Below are 23,337 nucleotides of genomic sequence, written 5' to 3' on the forward strand. Positions count from 1 at the left end.
AGGAACCTCCCTGGAGCACCCTGGAATCTTCCCGGGGCAACCAAGAACATCCTTTGAGATTCCAAGCATCTTCTTGAGTCACCCCAGCATCTCCACTGTGTACCCATTGAGGACATCTTTCAGGGAACACACAGATCTTCCTGGGTAACACAGGCATCTCCTTGGTATACCCAAGCACCTCCCTTCGACACACAAGCATATCCATGGGGAACACAAGCATCTCATTGCAGGAGGCGAGCATCACGCTGTCCATCCAAGCATCTCTCTGGGGAAACCAAGCACCTCCCAAGGGAACATAAGCATCCTCCTTGAGGAACAAAGCATCTTCTTGGACACCCAAGCAAGTTCCTGGTGCATCCTAAACTGTCCCCTGGGAACTCCAACTTTTTTCTTGACAACACAAATACATCCCCAGGACACACAAGCATCTACCTAGAGCACCCAAACATCTTCGTGGAGCTCTCACACATTTCCCTGGGAACACAGTTATATCATCCCTGAGGTGCCAATCTTCTCCCCAGGGAACCCAAGCATCTTCCAGAAGGACTCATGCAGCTCCCCACAGCACTCAAACATCTTGCTGGAGCACTGAAGAATTTCCACTGTGAACCCATCACCTCCTGATGCACTAAGACATTGAGCAAAGGCATAGAAGCATTACTTTGAAGAACCCAGGCACCTGTATACAGAACCCAAACACCATCTTGTTTGAAGAACGAAACACCTCCCTGGGGAGCAGTAGAATAAACTTATCGGTGCCCAAGCATCTGCACAGGTCACCCAAGAACATCTTTCAAGCACCCAGGAATGTCCCTCCAGCAACGAGGCACCTCTCTGGAGAAAGCATACATTACCCTGGGTCAAGCAATCATCTCCCTGGGTACACAAGCATCTCCCTGGATGATGAAAGCACCTTCCTGGAAGACCCAAGGAGTTTCTTGGGGTATGTAAGCATTTTCCCATGGCACACAAGCACCTGCAGACGCACCAAGCACCTCTCTGGGGATCACCGGTACCTTCCTGTGGTTCACAAGCCCCTCTCTGGAGCACCCAAGCGTCTCACAAAGACAGACAAGCACCTCCCTAAGGCATTAAACACAGTTCAAAACTTGGTGCATTCCAGTACCTCCCTGTAGGACACAGACTGCTCTCTGCAGTACTCAAGCATCTCATGGGGATCCAAGTGACCACGTGGAATTGAGCATCTTCCAAGAAACCCCAGCTATTCTCAGGGAACATAACCTTCTTCTCCCCAGGGTATATAAGTATATCCCTGGGGCACAAGAAAAGCCTCCCTGGAGCACACAGATTTCTTTGCGCATAATAAAAGGTTCTGCCCCTGTCACCCAAGCATCTCCCTGCAGCACAGAAGCACCTTCCTGGAACACCCAAGCACCTCATTGGAGTATCCAAGAATCTCCCCACCGCACACCTCCATCTGAGTGGAGAACCCAAGCATCTCCCCAGGGCTCCAAAACACCACCTGGGGCACACAAACATCTCACTGGAGATGGGAAGCACCTCACTTGGCTCCCACGAGCCTCCGTGGGGTGCACAAGTACCTGCCACGGTCATTCAAGTACGTCCACGAGGCACCCAGGCATCTCCCCAGGGGAGACCAGCATTTTAGTGGGGGACTCATGCATTCCCTCTTAGCACTCAAGCATCTCACTCCAGATGCACTGAAAAATTCTCCCAGACAACTGAAGAGTTGTTTACAAAAGTCAAGAACCTAACAAGAGCGCTGCAACATCTACCCAGGGCACGAAGGAACATCCTTCAAGCACCCAAACACCTCAAGCATTTCCCCAGAGAATGCAAGCAGCTTTACTGAGGAACAAATGGACTCACTTGAGGACTCCACTATCAGTCCAGGGCACCCAAGCACCATTGGGGAAAAGAAGGCACCACCCTGGAGCACCCAAGCAGTTCATTGCAGCACCTGACTGTCTCCCTGAACATACAAGTGTCTCCCTGGAGTACTCAATCTTTAAGAAGCAGGTTCCTGCCCTGGAGCACCCAAGCACCTCTGGGGCACCTAAGCATATCCCCAGGAAAATCATGCTCCTCCTGATGTCCTCAGACATCTCCCTACGGCTGCTTAGTTTCTTGCTGACTCACCAAGCATCTCCCTGGAACACCCAAGGTCCACACTGGAGAAAGCTAGAATCGCCGTGGGGCCAACAAGCACCTCGATGGATGAGAGAATCAGAGAAGTGTGGAGATGCTTGAGTTCCCTGGGAAATTCCTGCCTGCCTAAGTGAGGTGATTGTGGCATGCAGGGAATTGCTAGAGCCTGCAGCAACCTAGAACCTCCACGGGGAACAAAAGCATCACTCACGGGCACCCCAGCATCTCCATAGGGCATGCATGAACATCCTTGGAGCTCCCAAGCACCTCCCTACAGCCATCAAACACCTCCCAGGAGAAGCCACACGTCTTCCTGGGATGGCCAGGGATCTGCCTGGGTCACCCTCAAACCTCCATGGACTCCCTAAGCCCCTTAGTTGGGCACACCACATGTCTCTGGGGCACTCAGGCATCTCTTTGGAGCAGGCAAGCTTATCCAAAAGGTAGACAAGCATCTCCCTGGAGGAGCCAAGGTTCCTCCTTGGGGGTAACCAGGCATTTCCACAGGGCACCCAATCGTTTTCCCAAGGGAAACAAGCACCTCGCTTGAGGCACCAAGCCTCTCTGCACAACAAGCATCTTCCTGGAGAAATAAGTGTTTCCCCCAGAAGCATCCCCACTGAGTACCCAGGCACCTTCCTGCAGCACCCAAACATCTCCCCATGGCATCCAAGCACCTCCCTGGAACACGCAAGCAACTTTTTTGAAACACCTCAGAATGTCGCTGGGGGACTTAGACTTCCTCTAAGCCCAGGATCGATGCATCCTGACGAGAAAGAGGTCAAGCAAGGTGTGTAGAAGACCTGTGTTGTGTTCACTTCCCCACATGCTGTTTCTTTCCTTATCAATTGGCACAAATGACCAGGTTTGGTGCCCGTCACTGCCTCCTTTACGTCATCTCTTGGTGCATTGGAAAAGGTCCTTGACCAGATAGACTGGAAGGAGCAGGTCCTCTCTTCAGCATACCTTTACACAAAACACCCAGGAGGATTTGGGAGCTTCTTGATAACATCTTGATGGAATGGGAGACTGGGGAGCCCTGCAGGACCTCATGTTATAAACCAAGATGAGGTGCTCAGCAGTGGCTGGCTAGGCCAGCACAGACGTGCTCCCCTGGGAGAGGCTCCCTGGGAGATGGGGTGGCTTAGAAGAAGAGCAGAGCCGTGTCAGTGTGCAGGGGAGACACGGGAACAGAAATCTTTTGCTGCTACTGCTGCCAGCAGGCAATTCGTATGTATGTGTAGAGAGGGAAATGAGTGAGCACAAAGGCCATCAGCTATCCCTAGGGGTGTCATGAAGGTCAGTGGGGCATTCAGCGTCTTCAGGTCCCTTCATTGTAGCATAACAGCCACGGGGCTTCTGCCTGAATAGCACAGAATAGTTCAGTTGGAAGGCGCCTTCAGAGACCGTCTAGTTCAAAGTGCAAGACCTGAATGCAGCTCTGCGATGTGCTTCCTTGAAACTCCAAGGTCCCTGTGCCCAATCCTCATGCCTTGGGGCATCCCAGAGGAGGGCAGAGCAGGGCGATGCACCCACCACAGGGCTGAGGTGCCTCCCAGCCTCTGGCAGTGGCTGCAGGAGCTGGAGGGACCCTGCGAGTGCTGCGGTGCTGTCAGTGTGTGTGCAAGGCAGGGACTCGTGTCTCTGAACAGCCCTGTGTGTATGAGCAGTGCACGAGGCCAGCTCAGATGTGGGCACCTCATAGAGCCCTGACATTACTCTGGATGGGTCTCTAGAAACAACCCCCAGCGTTCCTGTGAGACTTCTGCCACCCTTCTTGCCCAGGTTCATTGTGAATGCCCTTCTCTGCTATGTCACGCTACCCTGCCTTTCTGGGCTGGTGGTGACAGCCAACATGGCTTCACTAAGGCAGATCGTGCCTGACAAATGTGGTGGTCTTCTACAATGGGCTTACAGCATTGGTGGTACAACATCTGCCGGGGACATGGACAGTGTGATTGAGTGCGGTCTCAGCGAGTTTGTTGATGACACCACGCTGGGTGGTGCAGTTGACATGTGGCAGGGAAGGGATACCATCCACAGGCGCCTTGACAGGCTTGAGCGGGGAGCCTGTGAGAACCTCATGGGGTTCTCACAGGCCATGTGAGAACAAGGCCAAGTGCAAGGTCCTGCAACTGGGTTGGGGCAATCCCCAGCACAAATACAGGCTGGGTGGAGAATGGATGGAGAGCAGCTCTGAAGAGAAGAACCTAGGGGTTTTGGTGGTTGAGAAGCTCGACATGTGCCAGCAATGTGTGCTTGCAGCCCAGAAAGCCAACTGTATTCTGGGCTGCATCAAAGGAATTTTGTCCAGCAGGTCGAGGGAGGTGATTCTTTTTCTCTACTCTGCTCTCGTGAGATCCCACATGGAGTACTGTGTTCACCTCTGGGGCCCAAGCTCAAGAAGGACATGGAAGTATTAGAACGAGTCTAGAAGAGGCCAAAAAGATGATAGAAAGGCCAGAGCACCTTTTCAGTGAAGACAGGCTGAGAAAGCTGGTTCTTTTCAGCCTGGAGAGACCCTATAGCAGCCTTCCAGTAACTAAAGGGGGCCTACAGACAAGCTGGGGAGGGACATTTTGTCAGGGACTGTCATAATGAGACAGGAGCCTGAGTGGGCAGCAGCTGGCAGGAGGCGAGGGGAGGCCAGGAAGCGCCTCCCAAGGCCACTCCTGCCAGCAGAGACAAGGCTCAGAGTGCGGAGGGGAGGTCTGCCAAGGTGGGCTTCAGGGCTTGAAGCACCTGAGATGGAGAGGTTGAGAGAGCAGGGCTCCTTTGGCCCTTTGGCATGGAGGCTCCAGGCAGTAGAGAAGTATGCAAAGACTGCTTGAGGGGTGGTTTCAGACATGTGGGTGCTTTTCCTCACAGTAGGACAGAGCATGAGAAAGAATGACTATCACAAAATGCAGCTGCAGGCACTGAGGTGGAGTAGAAAGGTTTATTGAAGGACAGAGGTCACCCAGAGCCCCTGGCTTTGTGTTTTGTGGATTACTGAGGGCAGATGGAGAGACATCAGTCAAGGCTGGATGGTGCTCAGGTGAGATATGGAGGAGGGGAAGCAGTGTGGATACCAAAGTCCTGCAGGGAAACAGATGCAGACGTGGGACAGCATAGGACAGTGTGTGGTGTTTATGGTCACGGTTCTTTTGCAAGGCTGAAAGTCCCCAACCGAGGGAATATCTTTGTCTGCTGATCTCTGGCTCTTGTCTTTGTCAAGGATGCCTATGAGGAGACACCTCATCCTTACAGCAAGAGGGTCTCAATGCCTCTTCATCCCTGTCCAGGAGCCTAGGAGATGTCCTCCTGTAGCCTTGTATCACAGAATCACAGAATTTTCTAGGTTGGTAGAGACCTCTAAGATCACTGAGTCCAACCTCTGACCTAACACTAACAAGTCCTTCACTAAACCGTATCACTAAGCTCTACATCTAAACATCTTTTAAAGACCTCCAGGGATGGTGACTCCACCACCTCCCTGGGCAGCCCATTCCAATGCTTAACAACCCTTTTGGTAAAGAAGTTCTTCCTAATATCCAACCTAAACCTCCTCTGGCGCAACTTTAGCCCATTCCCCCTCGTCCTGTCACCAGGCACATGGAAGAATAGACCAACCCCCATCTCCCTACAGCCTCCTTTAGGGTATCTATAGAGAGCGATAAGGTCGCCCCTGAGCCTCCTCTTCTCCAGGCTGAACAATCCCAGCTCCCTCAGCCGCTCCTCGTAAGACTTGTTCTCCAGACCCCTCACCAGCCTTGTTGCCCTTCTCTGGACACACTCGAGCACCTCCATGTCCTTCTTGTAGCAAGGGGCCCAAAACTGAACACAGTACTTGAGGTGTGGCCTCACCAGAGCCGAATACAGGGGGACAATCACTTCCCTAGTCCTGCTGGCCACACTGCTTCTTATACAAGCCAGGATGCTGTTGGCCTTCTTGGCCTTCGTGGCCACCTGAGCACACTGCTGGCTCATATTCAGTCCTTCTCTTCCCTACTCCCAGGTCCTTCTCTGCCAGGCAGCTTTCCAGCCACTCATCTCCCAGCCTGTAGCGCTGCTTGGGGTTGTTGTGCCCCAGGTGCAGGACCTGGCACTTGGCCTCGTTGAACCTCATACAGTTGGCCTCAGCCCATCGGTCCAGCCTATCCAGATCCTCCTGCAGAGCCTTCCTACCCTCGAGCAGATTGACACAGGCACCTAACTTGGTGTCGTCTGCAAACTTACTGAGGGTGCACTTGATCCCCTCATCCAGATCATTCATAAAGATATTGAAGAGAACTGGCCCTAATACTGAGCCCTGGGGAACGCCACTAGTGACCAGCCTCCAACTGGATTTAAATCCATTCATCACGACTCTTCGGGCCCAGCTATCCAGCCAGTTTCTAACCCAACACAGCGTACGCCAGTCCAAGCCAAGAGCAGACAGTTTCTTGAGGAGAATGCTGTGGGAAACGGTGTCAAAAGCCTTACTGAAGTCAAGGTAGACCCCATCCACAGCCTATCAGGGGTGTAAAGGGCAGGGATGAGAAGGTAGAGTTGAGGCTGCTGAGCGAGGGGAACAAGGCAGAGCAGAGGCCTTGAGGTGAGCAAACTTGGACCTGTTGGTGGACCTGCTTGGAGGAATCCCATGGGATATGGCACTGCAGAGAGGAGTGGTGCAAGGAGCAGTTTAATGCTTAAGGATCTTCTCTTTGAACCCACGTGCCGTCCACCCAGACACAAATGAAGTCAAGAAAAAGGGGCAGGAGCCTGTCATGGATGAGAAAGGAGCTACTAACCAAAACCAGAGAGAAGAAGGAAGCAGTTAAACCATTGCATCTGGGTGCCTTCCATTACTGTTGATGCTGACAGAGGTTCAGTGATTCTATGTGGGAGATTCCCATTGGAAGTTATCTGCTCAGGGAACGTGAGGGGATCTTGGGCCCTGCTCCTGGCTTTACACAGGGTCCAAGACCAGCTGCTGGAAGAATCCACATTGCATGTGTGTCTGTATAGGTATATATTTCCCCAGAAAATACCCTAGCATACGAACAGCCCAACATTCATTTACTCTGGTCCAGGCTTTGCTTGCTTTGTACTGTCATTGGGTGTTTCAGAGATGGGTCTCATGGTAATTCTTGCCTGGGTCGGAAATTCCACTAAACAAGTACCTCCCTTAGTGCCTCTAGAGTCCTGACACTCCTCATGGTGTTACATAATGAGAGTCACCACGATCAGAGTGAGCCATCTGCACCCAACCATGAACAGGTGACAAAACGGAGCTTCAGGGCAGGGGGACCTTGGGAATCTCCAGCCTTCAGCCAACAGAAACCCCCTGAAGGTGGCAAGGAGACGTGGCCAGTGCTGCACGTGGGGCAGAATACTTGCATCCATCAGGGCAGGGTTGGACGTGAGCAGCTGAGGGGGCACCCTGGGGAAAAGGGCCTGGGTGCTACGAGGACACCATAGGAGCCAGTGGGACATGCTGACAGGGATCAAGGCCAGCTCCTTACGGGGCTGCACTAGGGGCAGCGGGAGCCACCCAGGCCACTTGGGTTATTGTCCTGCCCAACTCAGTGCTGCTGTGGCTACCTCTGGAGCAGTGTGTCCCAGGGTGCGGCTCCAGGTTTTGGAGGAGTGCAGAGGAACTGAAGAATGTGGACGGGAGGTCTGCCAGGAAGGGCTTCAGTGTTTGAAGCTCCCCATCTGTGTGGGGAGGCTGAGGGACCGGGGCTTCTTTGGCCCTGTGGCACGGAGACAGTAGAGGAGTAGGCTGAAACTGGTTTCAGAGCAGGTGGAGCTTTTCTTTCTAGTGGGAAAGAGTATAAGAAGTACCAAGTGTATCAAGTGCAGCTTGGGGCATTGAGATTGAGTCTGAGGAGAAATCTTTTTTGAAGAGCAGAGCTGTGGTGCAACAGGTCCCCCAGAAAAATTCCAGATAACCCCTTGGCTTTGTATTTCGTGGAATTCTCAGGGCAGATGGAGAGACATCAGTCAAGGCAGGAAGGTGCTCAGGTGAGGGCAAGGAGAAAAGCAGGGTGGATGTCAGGGGCCAGCAAAGAAGGAAACAGGTGCGCAGGCATGGGATACCATAGAAGACCCTGTGGTGGTTATGGTCAGGGATATTTTGCAAGGCTGAAAGCCTTCAACAGAGCTTTGTCTGCTGGGCTCTGGCTTTAGTCTCTGTCATGGATGCCTATGAGGAGACACCTTCTTCTTACAGCATTACAGTCTCATTGCCTCCTCATCCTCCTTGGGGAGCCTAGATGTCCTCCTGTAGCCTTGTACTTGGCATTGCCCATCCCCATATTGCACTGACCCAGGAAGAGTCCTAAACCCCACTGGAGGGACAGGATCTCCTGGAGGGACCTTCCCAGAGGCTGGGGTCAGGGTCTGACTGGCTCACATCAAAGTTTCCTCAGCCTCAGGTCCACCTTTTCTTGGCCTTTGTCTCCCCGTAATCACTGCCTGCACTTTTTCGCTCTAACAAGGCCATGGGGAGGCTTTGTCAGTAATGTCCCTAAGTGGGATCATTAAAGCTGTGAGAGGCTTTGGAGTCTGCAACAGACTTGGACTACTTGAGAAGCTGCTTCAGCCACCCAGGAGCAGCTCCTCTGCCAGGCGCAGCAGGGCTGGGGGCACTGCCTGCAGCTGGCATGGGGAGAGGAGAGAAGGGGGAGAGAGGTTCAGGGCAACCTGGGATAGAAAGACAGGGGAGAGCTGGCAGAGGGAGAAATCCTCACAGCCACCTCCCCACGGTAAGTGTCTGGGTGCAGGGCAATGCCGCTGCGCACCCTGCCAGGCTCTCCTGGAGCTGGCACAGCCCTCAGCCGATGGGAGCTGTCAGGAGGACGCTCGGTGTTGGAGCTGAAGGGCACGCAGGGCTTGTGTGCTGCAGGGTCAGCGTGCAGGGCCCGAGGGCTCCCTTCTCTTGGGGCCGGCTGCAGGCTGTGCAGCTGGAGGTGCAGGCAGGGGTGCCCAGGGCTGTGGTGCAGAGCAGGGTCCGTGCTGTGCCCCAGGGGCTGCGTGCTGGGGCAGGACCTCTGCCGCCTGCCAGGCTCAGCACTCATCCTGCCCGGGGAGCTGCCCAGGGGCTGCGGGGAGAAGCTGCGGGTGGAAGGAGCCCCCCCGGCAGGGCAGGGCAGGGCAGGGCAGGGCAGGGCAGGGCAGGGCAGGGCAGGGCAGGGTCCTGCTGCTGCCCAGAGCCTGCTGCCTGGGGCAGGCTGCTCACAGCCCCACACCTCCCCAGGGCACTGCACAGCAGAACTGCAAGGCAAGACCTACCAGGAGGCAATGCGCTTTTCTCTGCTTCCATTTTCCCACCTGTGTGGTGATTCAGAGGGATGGTAATGGAGCAGTAGTATTAAAGACTAAGGCTCCTTGAGCATTGCTGTAGATATGAGGCACCTCACACACCTCAATGTACAGACAGTACCAACATTACCTTTGTTGTTTCTTGAGGAATTATTTGACCTTCTCCTCATGACCTGCAAACGGGGAGATGTCCCTGGCCAGTGGACTTCTCAGATCGCTCCGGGTTCCCTTCTACCTATTGCTGCAGACCAGGACTGACTGCCGCAGAGCCCACAGCAGAGCCCCCTGCTTGTTGTGGCACCCTCAGAGCACCAACCAGACGTAAGACAAGGAGCGGCAGAAAGATCTTCCTGAACTGAATGAGGCAGTGTTTTGCTTTGTGGGCTGTTTGTTGAGATATGTAGTGGATTTTCGTCAAGGAAGTCCTTAAATTTTGCACTGTCATTTCTTCCTTTTGTCAGGCTCCCTTGCCCAGAGGCAGGAAATGTGTAATGGCAGCTCCATCACGGAGTTCCTCTTCCTGGCATTTGCAGGCACGCGAGAGCTTCAGCTCTTACAGTTCTGGCTCTTCCTGGGCATCTACCTGGCTGCCCTCCTGGGCAACGGCCTCATCATCACAGCCGTAGCCTGCGACCACCGCCTCCACACCCCCATGTACTTTTTCCTCCTCAACCTCGCCCTCCTCGACCTGGGTGGCATCTCCACCTCTGTTCCCAAAGCCATGGCCAATGATCTCTGGAACATGAGGACCATCTCCTATGCAGGATGTGCTGCACAGGTCTTTCTGCTACTTTTTTTCTTTCTAGCAGAGTTTTCTCTTCTCACCATCATGGCCTATGACCGCTACGTTGCCATCTGCCAGCCCCTGCACTACGGGACCCTCCTGGGCCGCAGAGCCTGTGCCACCATGGCAGCAGCTGCCTGGGGTAGTGGCTTTCTCAACGCTTTGCTGCACACTGCCAATACATTTTCAATACCTCTCGACCGAAGCAATGCCCAGGATCTCTTCTGTGAAATCCCCCAGATCCTCAAGCTCTCCTGCTCAGACTCCTACCTAAGGGAAGCTGGGATGATTGTGCTTACTGCTTTTCTAATGCTGGGGTGTTTTGTTTTCATTGCTCTGTCCTATGTGCAGATCTTCAGAGCTGTGTTGAGGATCCCCTCGCTGCAAGGACGGCACAAAGCCTTTTCTACGTGCCTCCCTCACCTGGTCATTGTCTCACTGTTTGTCAGCACAGTCATGTTTGCTCACCTGAAGCCCCCCTCAATCTCTTCCCCTTCTCTGGACCTGGCGCTGGCAGTTCTGTACTCAGTGGTGCCTCCAGCAGTGAACCCCCTCATCTACAGCATGAGGAACCGGGACCTCAAGGATGTAATGTGGAAACTGATGACTGGGTGTATTTCATAAGCCATAAGCTGACTGCATTTTTCTGAAAATTGCTTGTAATGTTACTCATGATAAGCCAAGCCTGTTTTATATTCTTGTCTTGTGGTTTTTTTTTCCCAGTTTTATTAGAATTGTTGTTCACCATTAAACCTCATTATTCATTGTGCCTGTGTATTTAAAACAATTTAAACCAATTATAATGACTCTCACTCGCCGAGGTGATTGGCTCTGGGGCAGACACCTTCTGCATAGGAGCGGGGGATGGCAGAGGGCTTCCCTTCAGGAGCACCCCCCTCTGTAGGATGAAGGCAGCCCCTAGGGAGCACGAGTGACCAGGAGTGCTGTGAACAGAGCAGGCAAACAGGGCGTGGGGCATCGGTCAGGGTACGGCACGGCAGTCTGCGTGGCAGTTCATGTAGGCAGGGTGCTGCAGCGAGCCCCCGTGACAGACCAGTCCTGGCAAACAGTCAGCAGAAGGCCACCTCCACACTTGCCAAAAAGGAGGTGGGGACCCAAACTGAGCTTCCAAAAAAGTATGCAGCTGTCCAGGTGTCAGGCTGCAGGGAATGCCAAAGCTTCACACCACTGTTGGGCAGCTGCAGAGACAGCAGTTGCGTGAGACGTGAGCAGGTGGAAGACCTGCTCTGCATGGTAGCTGAGCTATGAAAAGAGGTTGAAAAACTTATGAACATCTAGGATTCAGAGAGGGAGATAGACTGTTGATGCCTAACTCTGGCCTCTGCGGAACAAGAACAGGCACCAGGAATTCCCCAGCACAAAGGGAATGCAGTATCCATCCCTCAGCAGACACAAGGCAGAAGCTACAAGGATATGAATGAGTGGAAACAAGTCCAGGCTCAAGGTGGCAGGCAAAATCCTGCCACAAAATGTAGACCTGAGCAACAAGTATAAGGCCCTGGAGGCTGAAAGGCAATCGATGGATGGAGAAGGTGACAATCCCTCTTCCACCAGAGATATTGCTAGGATTGGAAAGGCCAACCCCCTGTATAGTGACCACAGGCAGGAGGAAGAAAAGGGTTTTAGTTGTGGGTGATTCCACAATCGGGGGAACAGAGGGTCCAATACAGAGAGGGGACCCTCCTCTAAGGGAAGTCTGCTGCCTTCCTGGGGCCCGGGTTAAGGACATCACAAGGAGACTTCCCAGCTTGGTTCAATCCTCAGACTATTACCGATTGCTCGTCCTACATCTGGGAGGAGAAGAAGTGGCAACACATAGCCTGCGAGCAATCAAAAGGGACTTCAAGGATTCGGGATCAGGAACTCGGGTGTGCAGGTCATCTTATCTTCAATTCTCCCTGATACTTTCTTGCCCTTTTTGTACCAATTTTCAAAAAGGGCAAGAAAAAAGACCCTAGCAACTACAGGCCTGTCAGTCTCACATCAGTGCCTGGTAAAATTATGGAGAAGATTATCCTTGAAGTTACTGAAGTGCACCTGGGGGACAATGCAGTCATTGGTCCCAGCCAACATGGGTTCATGAGGGGTAGGTCCTGCTTAACAAATTTGATTTCCTTTTGTGATAAGATCACCCATCTAGTCGATCAAGGGAAACCAGCCGATGTGATCTTTTTGGACTTCAGCAAAGCTTTTGACACGGTTTCCCATAGGATCCTACTGGACAAAATGTCCAGCATACAGCTAGACAAAAACATCATACAATGGGTGAGCAATTGGCTGATGGGCAGGGCTCAAAGGGTTGTGGTAAATAGGGCCAAACCAGGCTGGTGGATGGTCACCAGTGGGGTCCCCCAAGGCTCCATTTTAGGGCCAGTCCTCTTCAATGCTTTTATAAACGATTTGGATGTAGGACTAGAAGGTGTTTTGAGCAAATTTGCCGATGACACTAAACTTGGAGGAGCTGTGGACTCTGTTGAGGGTGGAAAGGCCTTGCAGAGACATCTGGACAGATTGGAGAGCTGGGCAATCACCAACCGCATGAAGTTTAACAAGAGCAACTGCCAGGTCCTGCACCTGGGATGGGGCAACCCTGGCTATATGTACAGACTGGGCGACGAGATGCTGGAGAGCAACCCCACAGAGAGGGATCTGGGGGTTGTGGTTGACAGCAAGCTGAATATGAGCCAGCAGTGTGCCCTGGCAGCCAGGAGGGCCAACTGTATCCTGGGATGCATCAAGCACGGCATTGCTAGTCGGTCGAGGGAAGTGATTGTCCCGCTCTACTCTGCGCTGGTGCGGCCTCACCTTGAGTACTGTGTGCAGTTCTGGGCACCACAGTACAAAAAGGATGTAAAACTGTTGGAGAGTGTCCAGAGGAGGGCGATGAAGATGGTTAGAATCGAATTTGGCAAGAGACATCAAGGACAGCAAGAAGGGCTTTTTCAAATACATCAGCAGCAATAGGAAGACAGAAAAATGTGGGTGTACTGCTGCTAAATGAGGCAGGTGCCTTGGTGACGGTGGATACAGAGAAGGCGGAATTACTGAATGTCTTCTTTGCTTCAGTCTTCACTGCTAAGGCTAGTCCCCATGCACTACCGAGCCTGGAAACAAGAGAGAAAACCTGGAGGGAGGAAGACTTTCGAAGAGGATTGGGTTAGAGGTTATTTAGGCAAGCTAGACACCTATAAATCTATGGGCCCTGATGGGATGCACCTTAGGGTGCTGAGGGAGTTGGCAGATGTGATTGCTGGGTTGTTTTCCATCATCTATCAGTGGTCATGGTCATCCGGAGAGGTCCTGGATGACTGAAGACTTGCTAATGTGATGCCCATCTATAAGAAGTATTGAAAGGAGGAACTGCGGAATTACAGCCTTGGTGCCGTTAAAGGTGATGGAAGGGGTCATCTTGAATGCAATCATAGCATATGCGGGACAACGTGGGGATCAGGCCCAGTCAGCATGGGTTCATGAAAGGGAAGTCCTGCCTGACCAACCTCATCTCCTGCTATGACTGGGTGATCCTCCTGGTGGATGAGAGAAAGGCTATTAAAATAGTCTACCTAGACTTCAGCAAGGCCTTCGACATGGTTTCCCACAGTATTCTCCTGGAGAAGTTGGAGGCCCATGGCTTGGACAGGTACACACTTTTCTGGGTTAAAACCTGGCTGGGTGGCCAGGCCCAGAGAGTAGTGGTGAACGGAGTCAAATCCAGCTGGTGACCAGTCACCAATGGTGTCCCCCAGAGGTTGGTGTTGGGGCGCATCCTCTTTAATATCTTTATTGATGATTTGGACAAGGGAATTGAGTGCACCCTCAGTAAGTTTGCAGATGACACCAAGTTGGGGGAAAATGTTGATCTGCCAGAGGGTAGGAAGGTCCTGCAGAGCAACCTGGACAGGTTGGATCGATGGGCAGAGGAACAATGGGTTGAGGTTCAACATGGCTAAGTGCTGGGTCCTGCAATTTGGCCACAACAACCCCATGCAACACTATGGTTTTGAGGGAGAGTGGCTCAAAAGCTGTGCAGAGGAAAGGGATCTAGGGGTGCTGGTCAACACTTACCTGAACATGAGCCAGCAGCGTGCCAAGGTGGCCAAGAAGGCCAATGGCGTTCTGGCTTGTATCAGCAGCAGTGTAACCAGCAGGACCAGGGGAAGAATTGTCCCCATGTTCTCTGCTCTGGTGAGGCCACGCCTCAAGTACTAAGCACCTCTTGCTCTGGCCTGGGTAGAGGGGCAGACCCAGAGGGGCGCAGGCACTCTGTGCTAGGGCTCTGTTGGACCTGGCAGCAGGGGTGCTGGCATCTCACAGACCTCCATTTCCTGGTGCCGTGGCTGACCCTGGACCTGGGGCTGCTGGGGAGGCTGAGTCGCCTTTGTCCCAGCAGCTGTGGTGCCTTCCGAGGGGCTGGGGCTGTGGTGGCCATGCCCCGAGCTCTGCAGCAGCCTGTGGCAAGGCAACCATGAGCGTGGTGGCCACGAGCCCTGCCTGCCCTCCTCCTGCCACGCTCCGTCAGGCGGCTGCAGCAGAGGGGACCCACAGCCAGCCCCTGGCTGGGCTCTGCCACCCACCTCTCCAGTGCCATCCCTGCTGCCTTGGGGTACTCTGTGACATACTGGGTGACCTCACAAGGCCTGCCGGCCAGCACATCTCCTGCGGGGCAACCAGGCCGCACAGCAGCAGGGACCTCACCACCGCCCTTCCAGCCCCCTCCCCTCCCCTCATCCCCAGCCTTTTCTCTGCTGGCAGGAGCGACCTTGGCCTCCAGCGCTTCCCGGCCTCCCCTCGCCTCCTGCCAGCTGCTTTCCACTCAGGTTCCTGGCACAAATGTGGCCCTGCACCAAAACCACCGCTCGTGCTGCCTTTGCTGCCTTGTCTTGTCTTCTCCCTCGACTCCTCGTCTCTGCCAGGTCCCACATCCCACAGCCAAAGGCATCCCTTTGCTGTCACCACCCTGTCCCTTGTCCCACAGAATGGCAGAGCCAGGGAGGTACAGGACGTTGTATGGTTAGGCCTTGTAGTGTCCTTGAAGAATGCTTGTGACAAAGTGGGAGCTTAGATTGGGTTTTGTGGGGTGGAGGATGCCCCATGCAGAAAAGATGAGGTTAAACAGCAGCTTTGTGGGGGGGCTCCACCTTGTATGGCAAGGGAGGCTTCTGGCCACGAAGGGGCAGGGAATGGGTCAACCACAACTTCTCTGGGCAACCTGTTCCAGTGACCACCACTCCCAAAGGAAAGAATGTCTTCCTTATATCCAATATAAAAGTACCCTCCTTTAGGTTTAAAACACTACCCCTTGTCTCATTATGAGAGTCCCTGAGAAAAGGTCCCTCCCCAGCTTTTCTGTAGGCCCCCTTTAGGTACTGAAAGGCTGCTTTATGGTCTCTCCAGGCTGAAAAGAAACAGCTTTCATTGAAAAGGTGCCCCAGTCATCTTTTTGGCCTCTTCTAGGCTCGTTCTAATACTTCCACTTAGCCTTGTTGAACCCCATGAGTTTTGCACAAGCCCCCCTCTCAAGCCTGTCCAGGTCCCTGTGGATGGTATCCCTTCCCTGCCACATGTCAACTGCACCACCCAGCTTGGTGTCATCAACAAACTCGCTGAGACTGCACTCAGTCACCCTGTCCATGTCCCCGACAGATGTTGTACCACCAATGCTGTAAGCCCATTGTAGAAGACCACCACATTTGTCAGGCACGATCTGCCTTAGTGAAGCCATGTTGGCTGTCACCACCAGCCCAGAAAGGCAGGGTAGCGTGACATAGCAGAGAAGGGCATTCACAATGAACCTGGGCAAGAAGGGTGGCAGAAGTCTCACAGGAACGCTGGGGGTTGTTTCTAGAGACCCATCCAGAGTAATGTCAGGGCTCTATGAGATGCCCACATCTGAGCTGGCCTCGTGCACTGCTCATACACACAGGGCTGTTCAGAGACACGAGTCCCTGCCTTGCACACACACTGACAGCACCGCAGCACTCGCAGGGTCCCTCCAGCTCCTGCAGCCACTGCCAGAGGCTGGGAGGCACCTCAGCCCTGTGGTGGGTGCATCGCCCTGCTCTGCCCTCCTCTGGGATGCCCCAAGGCATGAGGATTGGGCACAGGGACCTTGGAGTTTCAAGGAAGCACATCGCAGAGCTGCATTCAGGTCTTGCACTTTGAACTAGACGGTCTCTGAAGGCGCCTTCCAACTGAACTATTCTGTGCTATTCAGGCAGAAGCCCCGTGGCTGTTATGCTACAATGAAGGGACCTGAAGACGCTGAATGCCCCACTGACCTTCATGACACCCCTAGGGATAGCTGATGGCCTTTGTGCTCACTCATTTCCCTCTCTACACATACATACGAATTGCCTGCTGGCAGCAGTAGCAGCAAAGGAGTTCTGTTCCCGTGTCTTCCCTGCACACTTGTTGGTAATAGAAGATGAAATATACAATATTGCTTAATATGTGTTACATTTGCGATGTACTGTGCCTGGGCGGCGCTTGGAAGATACAAAATATATGTGCAACGATAGCATGAGAGAATGCACAGATTCATGATGAGGAGTAAGGAGGACTAAAAGAATGCCAAAATTGCAAGACATCTAGATAATTGGGGCCTCTCGGACCCCGAGAACTGGATCAAACCAACCTTGCGGTTTGGACTGAGACCAAGGGCTCAGAGAGCATGCTTAAGAAGAAAAGGTTAAAAAGTTCAACTCTGATGAAGACATCTTACTTCATCCCGACGACCACCCAGACGACCACCAGAGAGTGATACGCAAACATAGAAGGACTGATGAGATAATTAGCATACGAAGCAGGGCTAGGCGGAGCTAGGAAATGAATATGCATAGGTGTGTTGTGAAACAATGCATATGTAATATTTTAGGAGATAAAAGAGAACTGAGTGAACAAATCGGACGAAGTTAGATTTGGGCAGGCATGCCCCTAACTTCCGGCGCCTAATAAAGCACTTTCATGTAATCACTTTGTGGATTATGTGTTTTCATGAACGCTAACACACTGACACGGCTCTGCTCTTCTCCCAGGACATCCCATCACCCAGGAAGCCTCTCCCAGGGGAGCACGTCTGTGCTGGCCTGGCCAGCCACTGCTGCAGCCCCTGGCCACGCTCCCCACAGCCCCAGCTGGCGGTGCTGCTCTGCAGAGCGAGGGGGCTGTGGTGCCCGGGGCACGGGAGCACTCTGCAGGGTCGTGCTGGTGAGGCTGGGGGGCAGAGCCAGCTGGTGGGGGCCCTGCCACTGACCGCCTCCCACAGCTCTTCTGTGGCCATGGCGTGCTCAGAGGTGCCCAGCCTGGCAGAGCGAGGAGCCTCATTGGACTCTCTTCCTTGGGCACGTTCGGATCTGACAGCAACTCCAAAAGATGCCGTGAGCCTTCAGGCACGGCCCTTTTAGGAGAGAAATGATTCTCTGTAGGCCAGGTGTGTCACCGCAGTGCCCACTGCCTGTCCCTGCCTGCGGTCCCAGCATGGCCACACAGCAGCACTGGCACCAAGCTGCAGGAGCAGCCAGGCCTTACACCACCAGCAGGGCTCAGAAGGAGAGGGTGGCAGTGGCAAGGGAGCAGCTCTGCATGGGCCCAGTGTTGGTGCTCCCTGGCCATGCTGCTGGGCCCGACTCTTTTCCCCTCCTCCTCTGCATATAGGTACTGTCCCTGCAGATACAGAAATGGCCTCACAAAAAAGATGTCCGACAAACAAGTCCATGCAAGTTTTGGTGTTTTGTTTATTTTCACAAAGACTCCTCTTTTAGAGTAACATCTGGGCTATTCTAGACAGGTAGACACCGAACTGGGAGTGTGATGAATAATGACATTTTAATGGGCAACATTATGAAAATCAAAAAACTATATATTGAAAGGAAAAAAAAACACAAACAAATAAAACAAAACAAAACAAACAAAAAAAAACACCAAAAAAAAATCCCAACAACAATAATTGAAAACTTACCAAAACTAAGGAAAGCAATATCAAGAATTAAGACAACTACAGTACCAACAGAAGACAGGTAGTCCTGTAATAAGTTACATTACAAGCCATTTTTGTGGCTTGTAACAAGATAAGTAGCTTGTTCTTTTTGAAACACTAGTTATCAATATCCTGAGGGCATGCTTTAGCTCCTGGTTCCTCAGGCTGTAGATGAGGGGGTTCAATGCTGGAGGCACCACTGCGTACACAACTGCCACTGCCAGATCCAGAGATGAAGAGATGGAGGGGGGCTTCAGATGGTCAAACATGGCAGTGCCGAGGAACAGAGAGACGACAGCGATGTGAGGGAGGCACGTGGAAAAGGCTTTGTGCTGTCCCTGCTGTGAGGGAATCCTCAGCACGGCCCTGAAGATCTGCACGTAAGACAGACCAATGAAAACAAAACACACCCAAAATAAAAAAGCACTAACCACAAGAACACGAACTTCCTTTAGGTAGGAGTCTGAGCAGGAGAGCTTGAGGATCTGGGGAAGTTCACAGAAGACCTGGTCTACGGCATTGCCCTGGCAGAGAGGCAGTGAAAATGTATTGGCCGTGTGCAGGACAGCATTGAGAAAGCCACTGCCCCAGGCAGCTGCTGCCATGGTGGCACAGGCTCTGCGGCCCAGGAGGGTCCCATAGTGCAGGGGCTGGCAGATGGCGACGTAGCGGTCATAGGCCATAACAGTGAGAAGATAAAACTCAGCTCCAATGAAGAAGAGAAAGAGAAAGACCTGGGCAGAACATCCTGCATAGGAAATGACCCTGGTGTCCCAGAGCGAATTGGTCAAGGCTTTGGGGATAGAGGTGGAGATGCTGCCCAGGTCAAGGAAGGCTAGGTTGAGGAGGAAGAAGTACATGGGGGTGTGGAGGTGGTGGTCGCAGGCTACGGCTGTGATGATGAGGCCGTTGCCCAGGAGGGCAGCCAGGTAGATGCCCAGGAAGAGCCCGAAGTGCAGGAGCTGCAGCTCGCGCGTGTCTGCGAATGCCAGGAGGAGGAACTCGGTGATGGAGCTGCTGTCATTGGACATTTGGTGCCACTGGGCACAAGAGCCTGTTCAAGGAGGAAAAGGCAATGAGACCTTCCAGCAGACTTCTCTAAGATAAAAACTACTCCATTCCTCATCTAACTCACCAAAATACTTGCCCTCTCTCAGGAAGGGCTTTGGCAGGTCCCTTTCAGAAGCTCTGGTCGGTGTTGGCGGAAGGAGACACAGGAAGCTGGGGACTCTGCCAATGGCACAGAAGGCGTCAGTGTTGCTCTACAGCAACAGGCAAATAGAAACAAGGGTTGATCTCAGATTAAATCCACCTGTGATACCCAAGGTCTCTTTAGCATTTGCCATCCCAATTCAACCAACTGCAGAGCAGGACCATGGGGATTTTATATTTTTTCTTTTGCTCCTTTTTCCCCACCGTAACAGAGGAGGCTTTTTTTTTTTTTTTAAGGCAGAAATCCTTGGCAGTTCTGCTGAACTTCAAAAGAAAGGTGTTGAGAGGCCAAGGGACTAACCCTCAGAACAGTTTCGAAATGCAGATCAACAAACTCCTCACCCTCTCTCATTTTACCCAAGAAGGAACTCACCTCTCTTCTCCTAGGTAAGGACACAGGGGGATCGTTGCAGATGCATACATACAGCAGTTTATCTGAGGTGTCCCTGGGACTCCTAGATCCTATGGAGATCATAGAATGATAGAATCATAGAATGGTTTGGGTTGGAAGGGACGTTAAAGATCATCTAATTCCAACCCCCTGCCATGGGCAAAGACACCTTCCACTAGACCAGGTTCCCCAAGGCCTCATCCAAGATGGCCGTGAAACAATCCAGGGAAGGGACAACCACAACTTCTCTGGACAACCTATTCCAGTTCCTCACCACCCTCAGAGGAGAGAATTTCTTCCTTATATCTAATCTGATGCCATGGGAGAGCTGTGTCATTCGGGAGGAAGTCTGCAGCCCAGCAGGAACCCCAGGAAATGGCTCAAATGCCCTAGAGAATGAGTGCCCTGAAGGGAGGGTCAGCTCCTTTAAACCCCCCACACTGTTGTTCCCAGAGACCCAACATTTAGAAGGGGACATGGATGTTGTTCCTCCAGGGCATATCCGCATGACAGGACCTGGAGCACTGGCTTTTGAGCTGCAGGTGAATCCTCACCTGACCCCTCCACAAGGAGACCAATGGCAAGGACAGGAACAACAAGAACCAGAGGGGACATTGGCCAGGTAATGGGCAGGAAGGGCAGACACAGCTGGACACTCAAGTGTTTCTCCTGCTGGAGGGGATTCAGGGAGAAGGGCTCTGCTGTGAGGGAGGGGAGACTGAGGAATGTTCCAGGGAAGGCGCCTGCACTGCAGGGGCTGGCAGGGAGGTGCCAATTTCCCCCTCCCAGCCTTTGCTCTCAGCACTTTCCTCTCATCCCCTTCTCCTGTCTCTGCTGCCTGCAGCTGCCCCTACTGGGAGCTGTTTCTCTGCCCTGAGGTCTTCTCCCTGTCCATGCTTACACTGCCCATCCCACACGCTGTGTGCTCAGCTGTGCCCTGCAGACACCTCATAGGATAGGGAAAGGTCTGGGGACGTTGCTCTGTTTGCAGGTCCTAACAAGCAGCTTGGAAATGCCCTGAGGACAGCACAAAGCTGATGTTGGTGCCATTGGTAAGCAGAGATGAGCAAACAGACTTTCAGAGGCTCAACAATCTCTGTATCTCAGTGTAATGCTCTAGGAGCCTCAGTCTCCTAAACACATCTCCCCACGCCATTACCACACAAAACTCCTCCTCATCGCAGCTGGAAAATGAAGGCAGAGACTACTCAAGGGCCTTCCCTTCAAGGCAGCCTGTGCCTTGACCTTCCTATGGAAAAGTCCCCTGTGCAATGCCCTGGGGAGGCATGGGGCTGTGAGCAGCCTGCCCCAGGCAGCAGGCTCTGGGCAGCAGCAGGACCTGCCCTGCCCTGCCCTGCCGGGGGGTCTCCTTCCACCCGCAGCTTCTCCCCGCAGCCCCTGGGCAGCTCCCCGGGCAGGATGAGTGCTGAGCCTGGCAGGCGGCAGAGGCCCTGCCCTGGCACACAGCCCCTGGGGCACAGCACGGACCCTGCTCTGCACCACAGCCCTGGGCACCCCTACCTGCACCCCCGGCTGCACAGCCTGCAGCCAGCCCCAAGAGAAGGGAGCCCTCGGGCCCTGCACACTGACCCTGCAGCACACAAGCCCTGCCCTGGAGCATGTCCTCCTCCTCTGCACCAAACAAGCTGTGACAGTCCTTCCTGCAGGTTCCACACACTGTGGCATGTGCTCCATTGAGGAGGTCCCTCCAGTAAACACAGCTCTATTGCCCTGCACGCAGAGACTTACTTTGTCAAGGTCTGTTGAAGCTTTCTGCCACTATCTGCTCTTCTTTGTACACCTACTCCAGGCTGCCTTATACTTCCCTTTGTTTCTCTCCCTCTGCAGTGCTGCCTACTTGCTAGGAGCTCTCTCCCTCCCTCCCAGGAGCCCAGCCCCACTCAGCCGCACAATCCCAGCGCAAGGCATCACTTTCTCTACCCTCCCCTCTCTACCCTGAATTCCCTTCAGACATCCCTGCAGCTCCCCAGAAACCTCCTGGGAAAGAGACTGAAGTCATCACTGACGTTGTCTCTGCCCATTCAGCAGGGACATTTCTGTCCAGCAATGTCATTTCTTCTCTCAGAAGCTGACCTAGGCATGGGAACCATCATTGTTTGTCCCATCATTAGGCAGGAGACCCAGACAGGGCCTAGGAGGGATCTCCTTTACCACTAGGTAGGGAAGGGATAAATCTGAGTCAATTGAGGCAATTCACCATCAAGAGTAGATTAACATCCATCGTCTATCTGGACTTCTGTAAGGTCTTTGACATGGTTCCACATAATATCCTGATCTGTAAAGCGGCTGCATGGCCACAGCCTGAGAGTTGCTGTCACTGGCTGTATGTCCAGGGTGGAGGCCTAGTGGCATCCCTCAGGGGTCCATTTTGGACTAAACCTTTGGACCAACCCTTAATATCTTTATAAATGAAAGATTCTGGGATCAAGTGCACCCTCAGCAGGTCTGCAGATGACACTAAGCTGAGCGGTGCAGTTGATATGACAGAAGAAAGGGACCTGAACAAGCTTGTGAAGTGTCCCCACAAGAACCTAATGATTTTTCAAGAAGTCCAAGTGCAAGTTGTTGCACCTGGGTCAGGGCAATCCCAGACATGAGGACAGACTGAGTGAAGAACTCATTGAGAGCAGCCCTTCAGAGAAGGACCTGGAGGTTCTGGTGGATGTAAAGCTCAACGTGAGCCAGCAGTGTGCACCTGCAGCCCAGAAGGCCAAGTATGTCCTACGATGCATCAACAGAGGAACGGCCTCTGGGTCGAGGGAGGTGAATGTCCCCTATATGCTACCCTTATGAGGTCCCCCATGGAGTGCTGCATCTGGGTGTGGGGCCCCCATCACAAGAAAGATGTGGACCTGTTAGAGTGGGTCCAGAGGTGGGCCACGAGGAAGTTCAGAGGACTGGAGCACCTCTCTTATGAAGAAAGGATGAGAGAGCTGGGGATGTTCAGCCTGGTGAAGAGAAGGCTTGGGGGAGACCTCATTACAGCCTTTCAGTACTTATAAAGAGTTCATCTGAAAGATGGCAAGAGACTTTGTACAAGGACAGAAAGTGATAGGATAAGGGGGAATGACATTAAGCTAGTGGAGGGGAGATTTCGATTAGACGAGGAGGAAATTCTTCATTCAGAGGGTGGTGAGGCTCTGGAACAGGTTGCCCAGAGAGATTGTGGATGCCTCATCCCTGGAGGTGTTCAACACCAGGTTAGATGAGGCCCTGAGCAACCTGTTACAGTGGGTGGCGTCCCTGCGTGTGGCAACTGAATGCATAGACTCTTTTTGTGAGCAAGTAAGTGTCTTTATTGCAGTTTGGCTATGCTCCTTTTATACACTTTCCTTCCAGAGGTTTTCCTTCCAAAAAACCCTCCGGTCCCCCTTTACAGTCCTTTGATCCTTGTATTTCTCAGGCTGCTAGGTACCTTATTGCAACCTCCTTTCCCGTTCGAGGTTTTGGTCAACACTTGGTTACTTTCCTCTTTCCTGGGCCTCGTAACAGTCTTTGCAGTTATCTTCTCCTTTT

The 23,337-nt window shown here is 52.9% G+C and overlaps 2 protein-coding genes across 2 annotated transcripts; one reads left to right on the plus strand and one right to left on the minus strand.

Annotated features, from left to right (window-relative positions):
• Window positions 1-7,651: 7,651 nt before the first annotated feature.
• Window positions 7,652-10,825, plus strand: LOC310886272 (olfactory receptor 14C36-like; the record flags this gene model as incomplete). Its single annotated transcript, XM_083810625.1, has 1 exon — window positions 7,652-10,825. Exon 1 carries the CDS (start codon window positions 9,902-9,904, stop codon window positions 10,823-10,825), a length of 924 nt encoding a protein of 307 aa, XP_083666751.1. The 5' UTR covers window positions 7,652-9,901.
• A 5,466-nt stretch (window positions 10,826-16,291) lies between these two features.
• Window positions 16,292-19,603, minus strand: LOC310886635 (olfactory receptor 14A16-like). Its single transcript, XM_083811474.1, has 2 exons — window positions 19,333-19,603; window positions 16,292-19,251 (listed from the first exon to the last, which is right to left on the minus strand). Exon 2 carries the CDS (start codon window positions 19,226-19,228, stop codon window positions 18,254-18,256), a length of 975 nt encoding a protein of 324 aa, XP_083667600.1. The 5' UTR covers window positions 19,229-19,251; window positions 19,333-19,603; the 3' UTR covers window positions 16,292-18,253.
• Window positions 19,604-23,337: the final 3,734 nt, after the last annotated feature.

The sequence above is a fragment of the Anser anser genome, assembly GCF_964211835.1.
Source record: "Anser anser genome assembly, chromosome: 25".
Taxonomy (NCBI): Eukaryota; Metazoa; Chordata; class Aves; order Anseriformes; family Anatidae; genus Anser; species Anser anser.

Coding starts and splice junctions, on each gene's coding strand:
- LOC310886635 (XM_083811474.1), bottom strand. CDS start 19,228: ATGTCCAATGACAGCAGCTCCATCACCGAGTTCCTCCTCCTGGCATTC.